Source organism: Crotalus tigris, unplaced genomic scaffold (genome assembly GCF_016545835.1).
Source record: "Crotalus tigris isolate CLP2741 ecotype Arizona unplaced genomic scaffold, ASM1654583v1 scf7180000017623.1712378, whole genome shotgun sequence".
NCBI classification, from domain to species: Eukaryota; Metazoa; Chordata; class Lepidosauria; order Squamata; family Viperidae; genus Crotalus; species Crotalus tigris.
Genome location: NW_024096518.1, coordinates 309682 through 326006, shown reverse-complemented (window position 1 = coordinate 326006; position 16325 = coordinate 309682). Strand labels below are relative to the sequence as shown.

The window sequence follows — 16325 nt, the reverse complement described above, 5'->3', positions numbered from 1 at the left end:
TCACTCAAAACTAGAGAATACTAGATTTCCTGACGAAGCAGAAAAACCTATATAGCAACAACAAGAAGCAACAAAAAGCAGCAGCAAGGCATTCCCATAGCTGAGGCCCAGCTCGGGATATCAAAAATACAGCTAAAATATAGCTAACCCGTAGCTGAAATATAGCTGAGAGTGGATTAAGTGGATTAGTGGCCATACTGCATAAAGTTTCAAAAATGTAACAGATTTAAAATTAAGAAAATTAAAACAAGTAATTTGGTTTAATCTAGGTTAAAAGCAGAGAGCCTACCCGCCTGCTGCTGCTGCTCATCCCCACCTTGGGGATGTGTCCAACTGGGAGAGTTAGTAATGCAACCCATACATTTGCCACTTATGAAATGCTATCTAAAGTCAATGTTCTCTACTGTTCAATAGTGACATGTAATCAGTATCTTTTATTTGATCACTTGTTTTCTCACATATCAAATATACTAAATGTATGTATCATTTATTTCTATACCCTGTAAAAATTAATCCTCCCCCCATAAACACTTTTGGTTTTGCCTGAAATACTTGTGATTCATATTGTTGGGTAAGAACGAAAAAGCCACTTTTGTAAAAGATGTAAAGCATTTTTCTCTTTCAAAATCAAAGTTCCTTCAGCTTTTTGCAACTCAACGTGCCTGACTTTCTATGTACCTTGTTCAGACATTCCTGTCTGAATGCTTCCTTTTAAAGATTCAAACTAGAACAGGCTTAACTAAAGAAAATAGGTGGAGTAGTATAGAAATAATGTCCTTGCTCCCATTTGTACTTTACAACAGCTCAATCATGTCCTGACATCTATTTTATTTCTTTCCTCCTTGATGTTATCTCAATCTCATTCTAATCTATCATTAAACATCTTAAACATTCGTCAGCTATACCACTATTGGAAGCAAGGTACCTCCATACTGGGTGCATTTTATTTTTTTAACTGTATTGCATTTGTCTCTAATAAATGTTGTCACTTACATTTCTCTAACCAAAGTATTTTAAATTCTATATCTATTTTCTTTCATATCCATTTCTTCTGCACAAACATACTTTTGTACTTTTTCCAGGCTTCCAGAAAATAAGATAGAAAGCGTCCAAAATTTGGAAAAGAAATTGCATTTGTTTTATAGATTGATAACTTCAGGATAATTTAAGTTTCTCACCTCTTTTCCTCTATTGTTCAGAGATTAACGATAAACTTTGAATTAGGTTTTTCTGACTATGTGGTTGATAGAAGAAGGTATTTGTCGCTCAGGGTTGAATGGAGTGGGGGGGGGCCTTGGTGCTCTCTAAGTTGTTTTCTTGCAGATGTTTCGCTTGAGTTTCTATGCATTAATTGAAAATTACCGGAGTTAAATGAATACCATAGTCACCATGTCTCATATTTTATACCTGCCTGCGGATGTTCTGAATAACAACTTATGATAACAATAATGATAACAATTAACAAATGATATCAAATGAAATAAAATTTTATGGCACAAAACTACTTAATCAGTTGGATAAAATATTCTCAAAAATTGTCAGGATTCTGTCAACCTTCAGCAGAAAAATAATGTCGTTAGCTTTTTTAAATAAAAGCAGGTATTTAAAATACGTGCAGTATGCATAACAGGTAGCAATCACATTTCAAGCTCTGTAAAAGCCAAATGCCAAGGGCAGGGGTAAGCAACCTCGGCTCTTTCATGACTCATGGACTTCAACTCCCAGAATTCCTGAGTCAGCATACCATAGCTGGCTCAGGAATTCTGGGAGTTGAAGTCCATGAATCATAAAAGAGCCGAGGTTGCCTACCCCTGGCCAAGGGTGTCAGCGTTCCTAGAACCGTACTTTATCAATGCCTGCTGGCTGATAGGGAACTGCATCCCCCAGGATTCAGTGCGGCATCATTGCTTTTCTACGGTTAGCGCGGTGCTTTTTTTAAAGCTGGTATGGTGAGATGTAGAACGTAGCAATAATATTAACGTCTTAGCTGAGCGATATGAAGTGTGATGATTCTTCAAGTCCGCTATCAGAATCTGAACTGGACCCAGATCCTCTGCATTATCCACCACCTCCTCCTCTGCAATTGCCACATCTGGAGAAACCGCTGCGCCAGGCCTTCTACAATACTGGAGCTCTAGTGCTGGTGGGACTATGCTGTGGGGTGGGAGTACTCATTTATTTTATCCTCGAGGCGTTTTTGCGTCCTCTACTGTGGGCTGTCCTATGCGGCACCTTTTTGCACCCGTTCAAAAGTTCCCTCACGGCATTTGGCCGTCGCTGGCTGCGTCGCCTCCGCCATTCTAACACACCAGTATTTTTGGCTACTTTCTTATTGCCACTGTCTTTTGCTAATGCGGCCGCCGAAACATTGGGTAATGAGATCATGCGGCGCCGTCGGCTTCTTCTCCTTTTGAGTGCAGGAAGTCCCGTTTTGTATGGACTATACTGCGTCGGTACTTCCGTTGGAGTCCAGGTCGCTCTTGAGTATTCCGCCAGCATCATTTGCCGAGGATTAGATTATTTCAGTAGCCATTGGGTAAGTTATAATAAATCTCTTGGAAGTAGTGGCATAGATAGATTTGTTCCGTATAACGAGTTACATATTAACCAACCACTACGTGTGGCCCAGCCTGTTGGTCAGTCCAACCCACGTGAATTAGTATTACGAGTAAATTTCGGAGAAAATTCATAGGTGGGACGCATGCGTGAATATTTTTGAACGAACAAGTTTAACCAGTAGCGACTTGCATTACCTCAAAGTGCAATTTGAACTAAGGTTACCCCTAAACTGTCTGCTAAACTTCAGAATTATTGAGCTGAAAGGCATTAAAAATAACAATGCTTTTTGAAAGTAATGAGAGTTGCATGAGTCTATAGGAAAGAATTGAAAATAATTACTGAGCTTCATTTAAATAATTTCTTGTTATAAATGTAATAGATTAAGCAAGAAACAAATCATAGAAGGAATGAAATGGATTACAGAAAAGTTATATATTGCTCTTTTAAAAGCTGGATTTACAATAGGCATTGTTTTGATTGAAAATATGGATCAAATATAAATGTGCAATAATGCTGTTTCTAGTTTATTATTTTAACCGCTAATTCTAATGTTTTCTTTAATGTAATTTTAATGCTGTCTCTTTTCATAACAATGCTTATATTTTCAGACTGGATGTTCAATGTTAAGGAATATTGTAGTAATACATTTCAGGGACAGACTTCTGGGATTTGTAATAGACTTTGAACTAGAAAAACGTATACCAGCTGTTTTGGTATCAAATGCTTTTCTTGTATTCAATCAAACTATGTACATTTAAGCAAGAAACAAGCAGTCATCATCCCCTTACCAATGATTCATTTCTCTATTTTTTTATCAGTTTAAATCTGTAGAACCAAACATAGATTCATTTGTAAGGCATATGAACAAATAAATAAAAAGGCTATTTTTCAGCAGTGTATAAATCAGATAGAATATTTTTTTAACATTAGGGAGGAATAGAATTGTCCTAACAGGTTGAATCCTAAGTTTAACCCACTTGTACCTTTGAGTCCAGAATAATATGAGTTAATTGATTTTAAAAATCAAAGTAATTATTATTTCATGGCTAACTATTTCAATCTGTTGGGGCAATTCTATTCCTCCCTAATGTTAAAAAAAAATAGAGAAAATTGCAATGTTGCACTGTCTTTTAAAACATTAATCAAGAACACATGCATCATAAGTGATGTGGGAAGCAAAGCAAAGCAACAGCCCAAACCTTACTCCCAATGGGAATTAGCAGCCTATCAAACAGTTTTCCAGTAGTATGTTGCTACCCAGAAACCTGCTGGTCAACCAATTGACTAATTGCTGAGGGTTTATGGAGAACAGCAACATTGGAATCCCTTTTTGAGTTGCTGGATCTTGGCATTAGGCTGTATGGGAATTCCCTTATTACTAGAGGTAAATTGTGCTATTGGCCTAGCTTCAAATAATTTGAATGCTGCAAGTATAGAGTGAACAACTCTTTTATCTTAAGGAATTTAAGAATGGCAATTGTGTTCCTGTGTATATTTTCAATAACATATCCCAAGGGGAATGTGTTATTGAAAATGGCAGAATAAAGGACTATCCCAGATCTTGCTCCATTTTGTGGCCATCAATGCTCCGGGAGTGGCTCTTAAGTCTTTTGGTAGATGCCATGATTTTAGTTTTCTGTTATAATTGTGTTTTAGCTGCTCTTCATTGCAATGTTTGGGGTCAGTGTACTCCTTTCAGGCAAATAGATGTTCTTAAAATTATTGTTGCATCATCCGCAAAGAGCAGAATAGAGGTAGTTTGCAGGAAGTTTTAGGGAGTGAAAGTTTGTGGTTGTGGAGATGGCCCACCATAGAATTTGATAAAGAAATTGAATTAAGAGTGGGCCTGGTATGCAGCTTTTTTGATGCACATGTGAGATAGCCCTAGGTTACATTTTACTTTGAGTGATTTTTCTTCATGTATCATATATTAAATGAAGAAAATGTCAGTCAATCAAGGAAGCTTCCAGCTTTTTCCACAAATAATTCATAATTCAAAATCAAATACTGCTTTGGAATGAATTGAACTAAACTCAAATAATACTTTACATTTTGTGGGCGGAGTTGCTGGGAGAGACTTTTACTATTTAGAAGCTAATTATTACCAATATGCTGATGATACTCAACTATATATATTTTTTCTTACAAGCTCATGGTTGGACATTTCTATGGCCTGATGCTAATGTAGCTCCATGGGTTGCATATTCAGTGAGTTGGACACAATAGGCATACACAGTGTGCAGATGAGCTGGCTTGTGTTCTTATAGAATGGAGTGGAATGGAATGGGAATGGGGAATGGAAAGGAATAGAGAAGGGAATGGAATGGAATATGGAATGGGAATGGAGAATGGGGAACGGTTTGGAATGGAGAATGGAATGGAGAATGGAATGGAGACTGTCCAGTCTCTTCTTAAAATCTCCAGTGATGGAGCAGCCATGATTTCTGGGGGTAAGCTGTTCCACTGGTTGATTATCTTCACTATCAGAAAGTTTCTCTTTAATTCCAAGTTGCTTCTCTCTTTGATCAGTTTCCAACCATTGTTTCTTGTCCTTCCCTCTGGTGCTCTGGTGAACAAAGTGATCCCATCTTCCTTGTGGCAGCCTCTCAAATACTGGAATATTGCTATCATGTCTCCCTTATTTCTTCTTTTCTTTAGACTAGCCCAGGGGTGGGCAACCTCGGCTCTTTTCTGACTCATGGACTTCAAACTCAAGAATAGCTGACTCAGGAATTCTGGGAGTTGAAGTCCATGAGCCATAAAAGAGCCGAGGTTGCCTACCCGTGGACTAGCCAAACCCAAGTCCTGAAGCCGTTCTTTGTATGTTTTAATCTCCAGGCCTTTGATCATCTTAGTTGCTCTTCTCTGAATTTTTTCCAAACTCTCAACATCTTTTTTGTGATATCGTGACCAAAATTGGCTGCAGTATTCCATGTGTGGTCTTACTAGGGTTTTATAAAGCGGTAATAATACTTCATATCATCTTGATTCTGTGCCTCTGTTTATACAGCCCAGGATTGTATTAGCTTTTTTGGTTGCTGCTGCACACTGCTGGCTCATAGTCAAGTGATTGTCCACTAGGACTTCAAGGTCCCTCTCACAGTTACTGTTTTTAAGCCAGGTCTTGCCCAATCTGAACTTGTACCTTTGATTTTTCCTGCCTAAATGTAAAACTTTGCTTTTCTCCACATTGAAACTCATTTTGTTGGATAGAGCCCATTGTTCAAGTTGGTCATGATCTTTTTGGTTCCTGAGTTTGTCTTCTTGGATATTGGTTACTCCTGTCACTTGGTGTCATCTGCAGATTTGATGAGTTCCCCTTCAATTCCCTCATCTAAGTCATTTATGATAATATTGAAGAGTACTGGGTCTTGTAGTACCCCACTGCTTACTTCTCTCCATGTGGATGTAGTGCCATTGAGGACTAATCGTTGAGTACGGTTTGTCAGCCAACTACATATCCATCTGGTGGTGATGTTGTCTATTCCACCTTTTTCTAGTTTACCAAGGAGTACATCCACAGCATTTTGCTGGTCTACTAGTTTAGTCACTTTATCAAAGAATGAAATAACATTGAGTTGGCATGATCTGTTTTAAACAAGCCCGTGCTGGCTACTAGTTATGACTTTGTTTGTTTCTAGTTGTTCGCAGATCTGTTTTTTGATTATTTTTTCTAGGATCTTCCCAGGTATTGATGTTAAACGGATTGGTCTGTAGTTTCCTGGGTCCATTTTTTTTTCCTTTTCTTGAAGATGGAAACCATATCAGCCCTTTCCCAATCCTTAGGTACTTCCCGATGCTCCAGGATTTATGAAAGATGTGGTGCAATGGTTCTGAGATAACAACTGCCAGCTCCTTCAGAACTCTGGGATGTAATCTGTCGGGTCCCGGTGATTTATATTTGTCAAGGTTGGATAGGTGTTCTCTTACCATTTTCTTGCTTATTTTTCTTTCTAATATGCCTTTTGCTGTGACTTTTTTGCGCTATAGTTTCTTTTTGTGTGAAGACTGATGCAAAGTACGAGTTAAGGAGCTCTGCTTTCTCCCTGTTGCCTGTTATTTCCTTGCCATCTTATCTCTTTAGTTGGCCTACAGTTTGTATTTTAAGATGGCCATTATTTTGCCAGTCCCCCAAAAGTCTACAATTACAGGTCTCAATGATTACTGTCCAGCTGCACTTACATCCATTATTACGAAATGTTTTGAGAGGCTGATAAAGGACATTATTGTATCTAGCCTCCTTCTAGCATTTGATTCCCTTCAGTTTGCTTACCATCCAAATTGCTGTACAGAGAATTCTATTTCTTCTCTTCTCCATCTAAGCTTGGTGCACTTAGAGAAAGAAATATCATGTGGAAATGCTATTTGTCGACTTCAGTTCGGCGTTTAATACAATCATTCCTCAGCATCTAAAGACAAACCGAGCCTTTTACACTTTATTATTATTATTTTTTTGCTTTTGAAAACCTTTATTTATTTTTAAATAATTTTTATTACTGTTTTGCATTATACAACTAATACATATTCAGCAAACGGTCATTTTTATATACTTCAGTTCAACATTCTGTACCATATATATACTATATACATTCAATATTTAAATCACAATAGCCTTATGTATAGTTCCAATTTTTGTTTCTATTATCTATCCATGTATACCATTTTCCCCAAACCGCGTAGAATTCTGAATCATCTTTTTCTTTTAGTCCTAGAGTGAGTTTATCCATTTTGGCACAGTCATACAGTATATCTTCTGAATAATCAATCCCTCTGGTGATATATTATGTTCCTTCCAATATTGCGCAAATGCAATTCTTGCTGAAGTTAATATGTGTAGAATCAGATATCTTGTTTTCCTGTCAAATTTCTGTTTAAGTATTCCCAGGAGAAATGTTTCCGGGTTTAGTTCTATTTGGCAATTTGTTAGCTCCTGTGGCCAGCCTTGTATCTTAGTCCAATACTTTTTCACTTCGGGACACTGCCACCAAGCATGAAAGAAGGTACCTTGACAGTAGTTACATTTCTAACATTTGGGGCTTTGGTTCGGGTACATTTTCGCTAGGCTTGCTGGGGCTAAATGCCAGCGGTATAACATTTTATACTGATTTTCCTTATATCCAGCAGATTTTGTTATAGTATAATTTTTGTTCCAAATTCTTTCTCAATCTTCTAATTCTATATTGTGCCCCATATTTTTTGCCCATGCAATCATCGGCTCTTTCTCCATCTCCTCTATTCTATCAAATTGTAATAGGTAATTATATATTTTGGAAATTAATTTTCATTTGGGGCCTATCAATAGTTTATCTAGTTGTTTTGGTTCCATGTCAATTCCATAGTCTTCCATATCTTTCTTATATCTAGACTGCAGTTGTAAATATGGGCACCAATTGATAGATATTCCCTGTTCTTTTAGTACCTGATTATTTTTGAGCTTTTCCTGTTTATCTAAAATTTCTGAGTATCTGGGCATTTTGCTTATGTCTAACGTATTGGGGTGGATCATTGCCTCCATGGTGGATAGCCAACCAGGAATTTTCCTGTAATGTTTTTTCCTTATATCCTCCCAGGTTCGTAACAAAGCATCTCTTATTTTATGTCTATAGAAATGTGAGTGTGTCCTGTTTCCTTTATCCCACATGAAGGCATACCACCCTTTCTGTAAATCATGCCCTTCCAGTGTTAAGATTCTTCTGTTATTTAACTTAATCCAATCTCTTATCCAGACCAGAATTGCTGCCTTGTGGTAAAGTTCCCAGGCCGGGAGTTCAAAGCCGCCCCTGCTTCTGCTATCTTGGAGAGAGCGTAATTTTATCCTCGCCTTCTTCCTTAGCCAAATAAATTTTGTGATAATTTTATTGAGCTCTCCAAAAAACTTCTTGTCTAATAATATGGGGATTGTCTGAAATAGATATAATAATTTGGATAAAATATTCATCTTGATTGTCGCAATCCTACCTAAAAGTGATAATTGTAGCCTCCCCCATTTTTCCAAATCCTTTTTATTTGTTGAACTAATACCATATAATTATTTTCCTTTAGAGACGAACATCTTGCAGTCAACCATATCCCTAAGTATTTAATTTTTTAAACAATTTGTAAGTCCATTTCCTTTTCTAATTCTTTTTTCTGGTTTGTTGTTAAGTTTTTAACTATCATTTTGGTTTTCCTTTTATTAATTTTAAGTTTAGATGTTTCCCCATATTTTTCTATTTCTCGTATTAGAATGAGACCGGATTCTAAAGGTTCTTCAATGATAAATACCATATCGTCCGCAAAGGCCTGTGTTTTATACTCTTCTCTTTTAATTTTCGTTCCCTTTCTTTCTCGATTTGCTCTAATTCTATTTAGTAATATTTCTATTGTTAAAATAAAGAGAAATGGCGACAATGGGCATCCCTGACGTACTCCCTTGGTTATTTGAAATGTGTTGGTGGTGTCCCCATTTATTATAACTCTAGCCTTCTGGATCTTATATATTGCCACTATCATATTTTCGAATTTACTTCCCAATTCCATATGTCTAATTTGCCTGATTGTGAATTGCCAGTTTAGATTATCAAAAGCTTTTTGAGCATCCAGAAAAACAAGAGTCGCTTGTTTCTCTGGATGGGCTTCATAGTATTCCAGTATGTCTACTATTATTCTTGTGTTATTTCTTATTTGTCTGTTTGGAAGGAAGCCATTTTGATCTGGGTGTTTTATCTCATTCAATACTTTTTTCAGTCTGTCTGCTATTATGCTCATAAATATTTTATAATCTGCATTTAAGAGGGATATTGGCCTGTAATTACTGACTTGATTTTTATCTGTACCTTCTTTCGGGATTAAGGTGATATATGCCTCCCTCCAGGATTCCGGAATTTTCGCTTCATATAGTGCTTCATTGCATATTTCCAAGAATATTGGTTTAATAATCTCACTCATTTTTTTTATAAATTTCCCCTGGGAGGCCATCTGGTCCTGGTGTCTTGTTATTCTTAAGTCTTAAACTTGCCGCTCTCAGTTCTTCTAGTGTTATTTCTCTATTTAGCGTTTTCCTTTTTCCCTCTTCTAATGGTGTAATATATATATATGTTATGTATGTGTAGACTTTTGATAGTAGGCAAAAGAAATTCATTTTTAATGTGTGCCAGTGTGCCCACAGTAAAAAAAAAATGACAATAAAGATTCTTACCTTACTCCAGAAATTAAACAATATAATCTCTATTGTTGCCCCTACCTTCTGGAATACTATTCTTCCAGAAATCTGCATGATTCCCACCCTGCTGATGTTTTGAAAGTCTTTAAAAATTTGGCTTTGTTCAAGCCTCAGATTAGAGTGATTGCTGAGCTCCTGCCAGTTTGTTTTTTGAGGTGTTTTATTTGTTCCTTCCAGATGTTCATTGTACTTCCTTTTTGTTTTATTGTTCTTATTTTTAAAACATAAGCTACTCAAGAGCCTCTGGAGTTAGATGGTCTTTACATTTAATAAAAATAAATACAAATAAATGTTTTAACTTGAGAAAGGTTAAAGGACAAGGACAGCATTTGCACAACTTTGCATGGTATGTCAATAGTGCCCTTTTCTCCACCAGAATGGATGTAGAATCCACTGATTAGGTTATTTAATCCCACCTGCTCAGACTAAGACAAAAAACTTTGCCACGCCTCCTTCTGGGTGTGAGTTTCCCCAGTTTTGTCTTAGTCTCGAGCTCAGCAAGACGCTTTATTGAAGGCTCCTTAGCTAGGCCAGATTCGCTTTTTGGATTCATTCAGAAAAATTGGCTAGATTTAAATTTTCTTGGATCACTTAATTAGACTAATTTGGCTTAAACATACAAATTCTAAAACTCGATTGAGATTGCGTGGGGGGGAGATAAGGACTCTGTCCTTGCTTCCCTGCAGCCCTTCAGGGCTCCGAAGGAAGAGGCTGCAAGCATCGTGGATTGGGGGCTCCCATTCCAGCGATCTCAAATTGCTTTTTACGATCCCGCTGTTAAGCTGTAAAGTGGAGATTGGAATTTCAGCGGTGAGACCTCCGGAGCGCTTCGTTTGCATCGTGGCCTGGGGGAGGTCTTTGCCTGATTACAGCCTTATCCAGATCGCAGCAGAGGCTGCGCTACGAACTGCAAGTGCTTGGGGACCGGGGGGAATTAATACTTAGGCTGTTTTTGTTCCTTGCTGCAAGCAAGCGATCCTCCCTTAAAAGATCCCAAGAATCCCCGTTTGCTTATCTGGAGGCCTTAAAATATTTGCGGCTGCCATTTTGACCACATGGTCATAGCGCGGCCACTATTTTGATCAGCTCACGTGGCGGACGCCATTTTGAAGGCCTACTTGATTCACTGCATTGTTATTGCCTGAGTGAACTATTGATTGTTATTGCCTGAGTGCCTTGGTCTGTGAGCAGACCCGTTCAGGGGGGAAGATATTTATTTATAGCCACAGCTGGTGTGGTAAACTCGTGGGGGCTATCCCAGGAGTGGGGCTTGTCTGCATTCAAGCAGTCAAAGGTACTTAGGAAAGGAGAGCGAAGAGATATTTTCTGACCACCTGTTTTTCAGTTAGTCAGTGACCTTTAGTCACAGGGCCTCTGCAGGCAGTATTAGAACACTGTCTGGCTGTTCTTGCCATTGCTATCTGTTCAAAGCGAGGATCGGTTTTCCATCTCTGACTGTTTGATCTGTGTGTTGTTCCCTCCATCTCTAGGTACAACTGTCCAGGAGTACCTAGACTGCAATGGCAGACAGCTCCTCGCCCCAGGCAACTCAGACCAGTGTCCCCCCCCCGCACAAACAAAGCGCAGATCAGAGGAATTGGATGTGGGGGGGGGGAGAAAAAAGCTAAAACCAAGCATTTGTCTTCTAAAGATACCTACAGAACAGCCAAGCGAGAGGCCTCAAGGAGACACTTAGCATTGGAGAGAAAATTCTCCAACGCACAAAGGCTCAGGTCCAGTGGGGCTGAAATGGTTTCCCTCGCCCCACTGAACACTCTTTTGTCAGAACCTCAATTTGAATCCTCACAGGATGCCCCAAGATCTTGGTCTGAGCAGGTTGGTCCTCCTCGCTCCTCTCCTTCATTATCACATCAGACACCTGAGAGCAGGCGTGCCTCAACGGAGGTTGGGGCCAGCTCCAGGGACCAAGGGGAAATGTGGTCCCAGACTCAATTCCAGGCCTTCATGCACCACGCATTCAAGCAGTTTATGTCATCCACTGGGAGTAGCCAGGCGCAGTCACATCCTTCCCCTCCCGCATCTAGTCCCCCACCTCTAGTCCCCCAGCTCTGATGTTTCGGAGACCTCCTCGCAATTAGGGGAGGAGGGATCAATGGAACTGGGAGTAGCAGACACTCCCTTGTCTGAGAATGAGGACCCTTCACCTGAGCAGGTGACCTCTTCGGGTCTCTTTGATCCGTCCATTTTTCGTTCTCTCCTCCTAAAGGCCATTGCCACGGTTAAACTTATCTCGGTCCAGGAGGAGATACCATCTTCCTCAACCAACTGGGAAGCCAACCCCCTGTTTGCGGAAAAGGTCAAGGAGGATCCACAGATCCCATGTCCATTAGTCTTCAGGACTACGGTGGAAAAGCAGCGGGCATCCCTAGCTACCACTCCTTCCCCGAGCAGTTTGGACAAGAAACTTTACAATGTCTCTTCTTCCTTTGCTTCTCTTCTAGAGGTTCCTCTGTGGACGCTCCACTGACATCTCTATTCTCCAATACCGCCATTCCTGGGGACATGGCCGACTTCTTGAAGGCAGAGGACAAAAAGTTCAAGTTCTCCTTTCGCAGAGCTCACCAATCTTCGGCTTGGGCCATACGGGCGGCAACCTCATCCTCCTTCTTTGCACGTTCAGGGATAATGTGGTTGCAGGAACTCCAGGCACTCATTCCGCCGGATCAGATCAGAGCACACCAATCACTAGGGAAAGTCGTGGCAGCATCCGAATATATTGCGGATGCATCCTTACACTCGGCCAGATGTTCGGCCAGATCTGTTGCAGCCTCAGTGGCGTCCCGTAGGCTGCTCTGGTTGAAGCAATGGCGCACTGATTTAAAGGCAAAGTGGCGCCTAGCAACATCCAAATACAGTGGCACCCACCTTTTCGGCCCGGTCCTAGAGCCTCATATTATTGAGGGCAAGGACAAGCGCAAAGTGATGGCCCATCCCTCTAAAAAATCAGATAGACGGCCTCAACAGGATTATTGTAGGCCATCATTCCATCCCAGTGGTTCCTGGGACTGGAGGCAGCCCTTTCGGGCAGGGCAGTCCTGGGATTGGCCCAGAGGCTCACGATCCTATTCTTTCAGACAGGATCGGCAACAGGACCGCCAGATTAGTGGAGCCAGGAGTCAGTCTCAGACCAACCGCCCCTTCAGGGGCTTGAGCAGTCGACCCTACAGGCGGTCCAAGTGACGCCAAGGAGGACTACCCAATCGGGGGTGGCTGGCACTGTTTTACGACATCTGGGAGGGCACAACCACGGTCGCTTGGTTCAGAGACACCGTAAGAAAGGGTCTTTCCCTAGAGTTTCGATCTTCTCCCCCAGATCGTTTCATACAGTGCCCGGTTTCAAACAATACATCAAAAACATAACTAGTTACGACAGCCATCGCACACTTGTTAGAAATCAAAGCCATAGAAAGGGTCCCTCAGGACCAGATCGAGGAAGGGTTCTACTCCATCCTGTTCGTAGTTCCCAAGGCCTCAGGTGGTTGGAGGGCGATATTGGACCGAAAGTGTCTAAATTACTTCCTCACTTACAGGAGGTTCAAGATGCAGACCCTAAAGTCCATCTTGGCAAGCATCAGGAAGGGGGATTTCCTTTCCTCCATCGACCTGACAGAGGCTTACCTACACATTCCGATCTTCCAGGAACACCGCAGGTTCCTGCGGTTCTGTTATGCGCACAGGCATTACCAGTATCGGGCCCTCCCCTTCGGTCTCTCCTCTGCCCCGAGGGTCTTCACAAAGATCTTGGCTGTGCTGGCGGCTCATCTAAGGATGAGGCCCGTACGCGTTCAGTGTTACCTGGACGACATATTGATACAGTCCAAATCCTTCCAATCAGGCCAGTCGGACCTGGCAATCACAATCCAAACTCTTCAGGATCACGGGTTCTCCGTGAACTTCAAAAAGAGTCACACCACACCCACAAGACGTCTGTTCCACCTGGGAGCACTTATAGATTCGAGCCTATGCAAGGTATATCTCTCCTAGGAGCACCAGGTCAGCATTCGAAAGCTGGCCCAGCAGATCCGAAAGGAAAAGAGGGTACCTCTGGTACAACTATCCCAACTCCTGAGGAGGATGGTTTCTTGCTTGGGTATCGTTCCATGGGCCAGGCTCCACTCCAGGAATCTCCAATGGTTCCTCTTTCCCTTTCAGAGACGCAACATCAGTGCCTCCAACAGGAAAGTCAGGGTTCCCCATCACACCCTGCCCTCCCTTCTATGGTGGACCTTGTCCGCCTTGAACAAAGGCACCCTTTTCAAGGAACCGCCCAGGATCACCCTGACCACAGACGCCAGTCTGTTCGGTAGGGGGGAACATCTTCAGAGCCACTTAGCCCAGGGTCAGTGATCCAGGTTAGACCTGACCCACAACATAAATTGGCTGGAGCTCAGGGCCATCCACCTAGCTCTCCAAAGATTCTCCCCCCTTGTGTCAGGGAAACACGTATTAATCCTGACAGACAACATTGCGGCCAAGGCTCACGTAAACAAATAAGGGGGTACCCATTCTTGGCCACTCATGCAGGAAGCCCTGGCCATAGGGCTTTGGGCAGAGTCCACTCTGAGCTCCATCAGAGCGGAACACATCTCGGGGGAGGCAAATCAGCAGGCAGACTCCATGAGCAGGGCCACAGTGGACCACTCAGAGTGGAAACTGGATTCAGACCTGTTCAGGGAAATATCACACAGTTTCAAACAGCCCATCTTGGATCTCTTCGCCACCCCGAACAATACACAGCTCCCCAGGTTCTTTTCCAAGTTCCCGACAAGGGGGGTGGAGGGAACAGACGCCCTCCGGAGCAGATGGCCGGAGGGCGTACTTTATGCCTTCCCTCCTCTTCCGCTATTACAAGCGACTATTCGCAAGCTCCTCCAGGAACAGGCGGAGCTAATCTTAGTTGCTCCATATTGGCCAAGACGCCCGTGGTTTGCTGACCTGGTGGACCTGTCGCTCTCGCCACCATGGAAGATCCCCCCGGACCGAGTAGCTCTCAGTCAGGGGAACCTCCAACATCCGGATCCACAGTGGCTCCAATTAGCCGCTTGGCACTTGAGTGGGAAGGTCTAACCAGACAGTCTTTCTCCTCCAGAGTTATCTCGGTGATCCAGGCCTCGAGGCGTCCCTCGACCAACAGGATCTATGACGCCACTTGGAGAAACTTCTGTTCTTGGTGCCACAAGAAGCGGCTCTCGCCGCTTGCTGTCACCATCCCAGACATATTGGATTACTTGCTTGAAGGGTTAAGTAGAGGTCTGTCAACCAGCACCATACATAGGCAGATAGCAGCTTTGTCGACGGTTCTCATGTGTGACAACCAAGTTCCTGTCTCAACATCCAGTAGTTAGTGCTTTTCTCAAGGACGCGGCCAAGGTAGGACCACCTACGGTTCATCGTTACCCATCCTAGGACCTGTCCAAGGTGTTACAGGCCTTAACTTCTCCTCCATTTGAACCTCTGAGCACTTGCTCCCTTCACTTCCTTACCTTAAAGATGGCCTTCCTAGTGGCCATCACGTCAGCAAGAAGAATTTCAGAATTGGCTGCTTTGTTGGTCAGGGAGGACCTATGCACATTCCATGAGGACAGAGTAGTCCTCAGGTTGGACCCTGCATTTATTCCAAAGGTCAATACAGGGTTTCATCGTTCCCAGGATCTAGTCCTTCCTAACTTCTGTCTTAACCCTTCCCATCGTCTGGAAAGACGATGACATACGTTGGACGTGCACAGGGCTCTGCGCCATTACATTAAAAGAACATCGGCCTTCAGGAAGTCAGAGGCCTTATTCGTGTGTTTTCAGCCCTATGCCATGGGTAGGAAGGTTTCTTCATCCACTATTGGGCGGTGGATTAGGACGTGTATTTCCAGGGCTTACATTTCTCAGTCCCTTCTCACATTACTGTTCACTCTACATGTAGTGCTGCAGCCTCAGCGGCCTGGTCTACCCAGGCATCACTCGAGATTTGCAGGGCAGTGACATGGTCCTCTCCTTCCTCATTCATAAAGCATTATAGGATAGATCAATTTGCTGCAGCAGAGGCTGCCTTTGGTAGAGAGTCCTACAGCAAATAGTTCTCAGGGGACACAAGCCTAGACTTCCCTCCCTATAGGGACATGAGTGGCTTTGGTATGTCCCAATCAGTGGATTCTACATCCATCTTGGTGGAAAAAAGAGCGTTGTCTTACCTGAACGCTTTTTCTCAGCAGGATGGTGTAGAATCCACACCCAACCTGTTAAGAGTTGGTCTAGGCATGTATCTTTTATTTTTTGTTTGGAGCCTTGCGTCTGGATGCTTCGTCTCGACAAAACTGGGGAAAGTCACACCCAGAAGGAAGAGTGGCAAAGTTTTTTGTCTTAGTCTGAGCAGGTGGGATTAAATAACCCAATCAGTGGATTCTACACCATCCTGCTGAGAAAAAGCGTTCAGGTAAGAACGCTTTTCTGGATCATGAGGCCTTGCACTCACTCACACACTGGTCATCTCGTGCTTGGATTAATGCAACACGCTCTAAATAATGCTACCCTTGAAGAGTATTCAGAAGCTATA

At 42.2% G+C, this 16325-nt stretch overlaps 1 protein-coding gene across 3 annotated transcripts in view; it reads left to right on the top strand.

Moving 5' to 3' along the window:
* The first annotated feature begins 1855 nt into the window (after positions 1–1855).
* TMEM245 (transmembrane protein 245) overlaps positions 1856–16325 on the top strand; it is a 241257-nt gene continuing 226787 nt past the window's right edge. For all 3 annotated transcript variants that reach the window (XM_039331992.1, XM_039332002.1, XM_039331984.1), the window contains exon 1: positions 1856–2536. In XM_039331992.1, the coding sequence (XP_039187926.1) occupies positions 1997–2536 (540 nt within the window). In that variant the 5' untranslated portion in view covers positions 1856–1996. The remainder of the gene's footprint in view (positions 2537–16325) is intronic.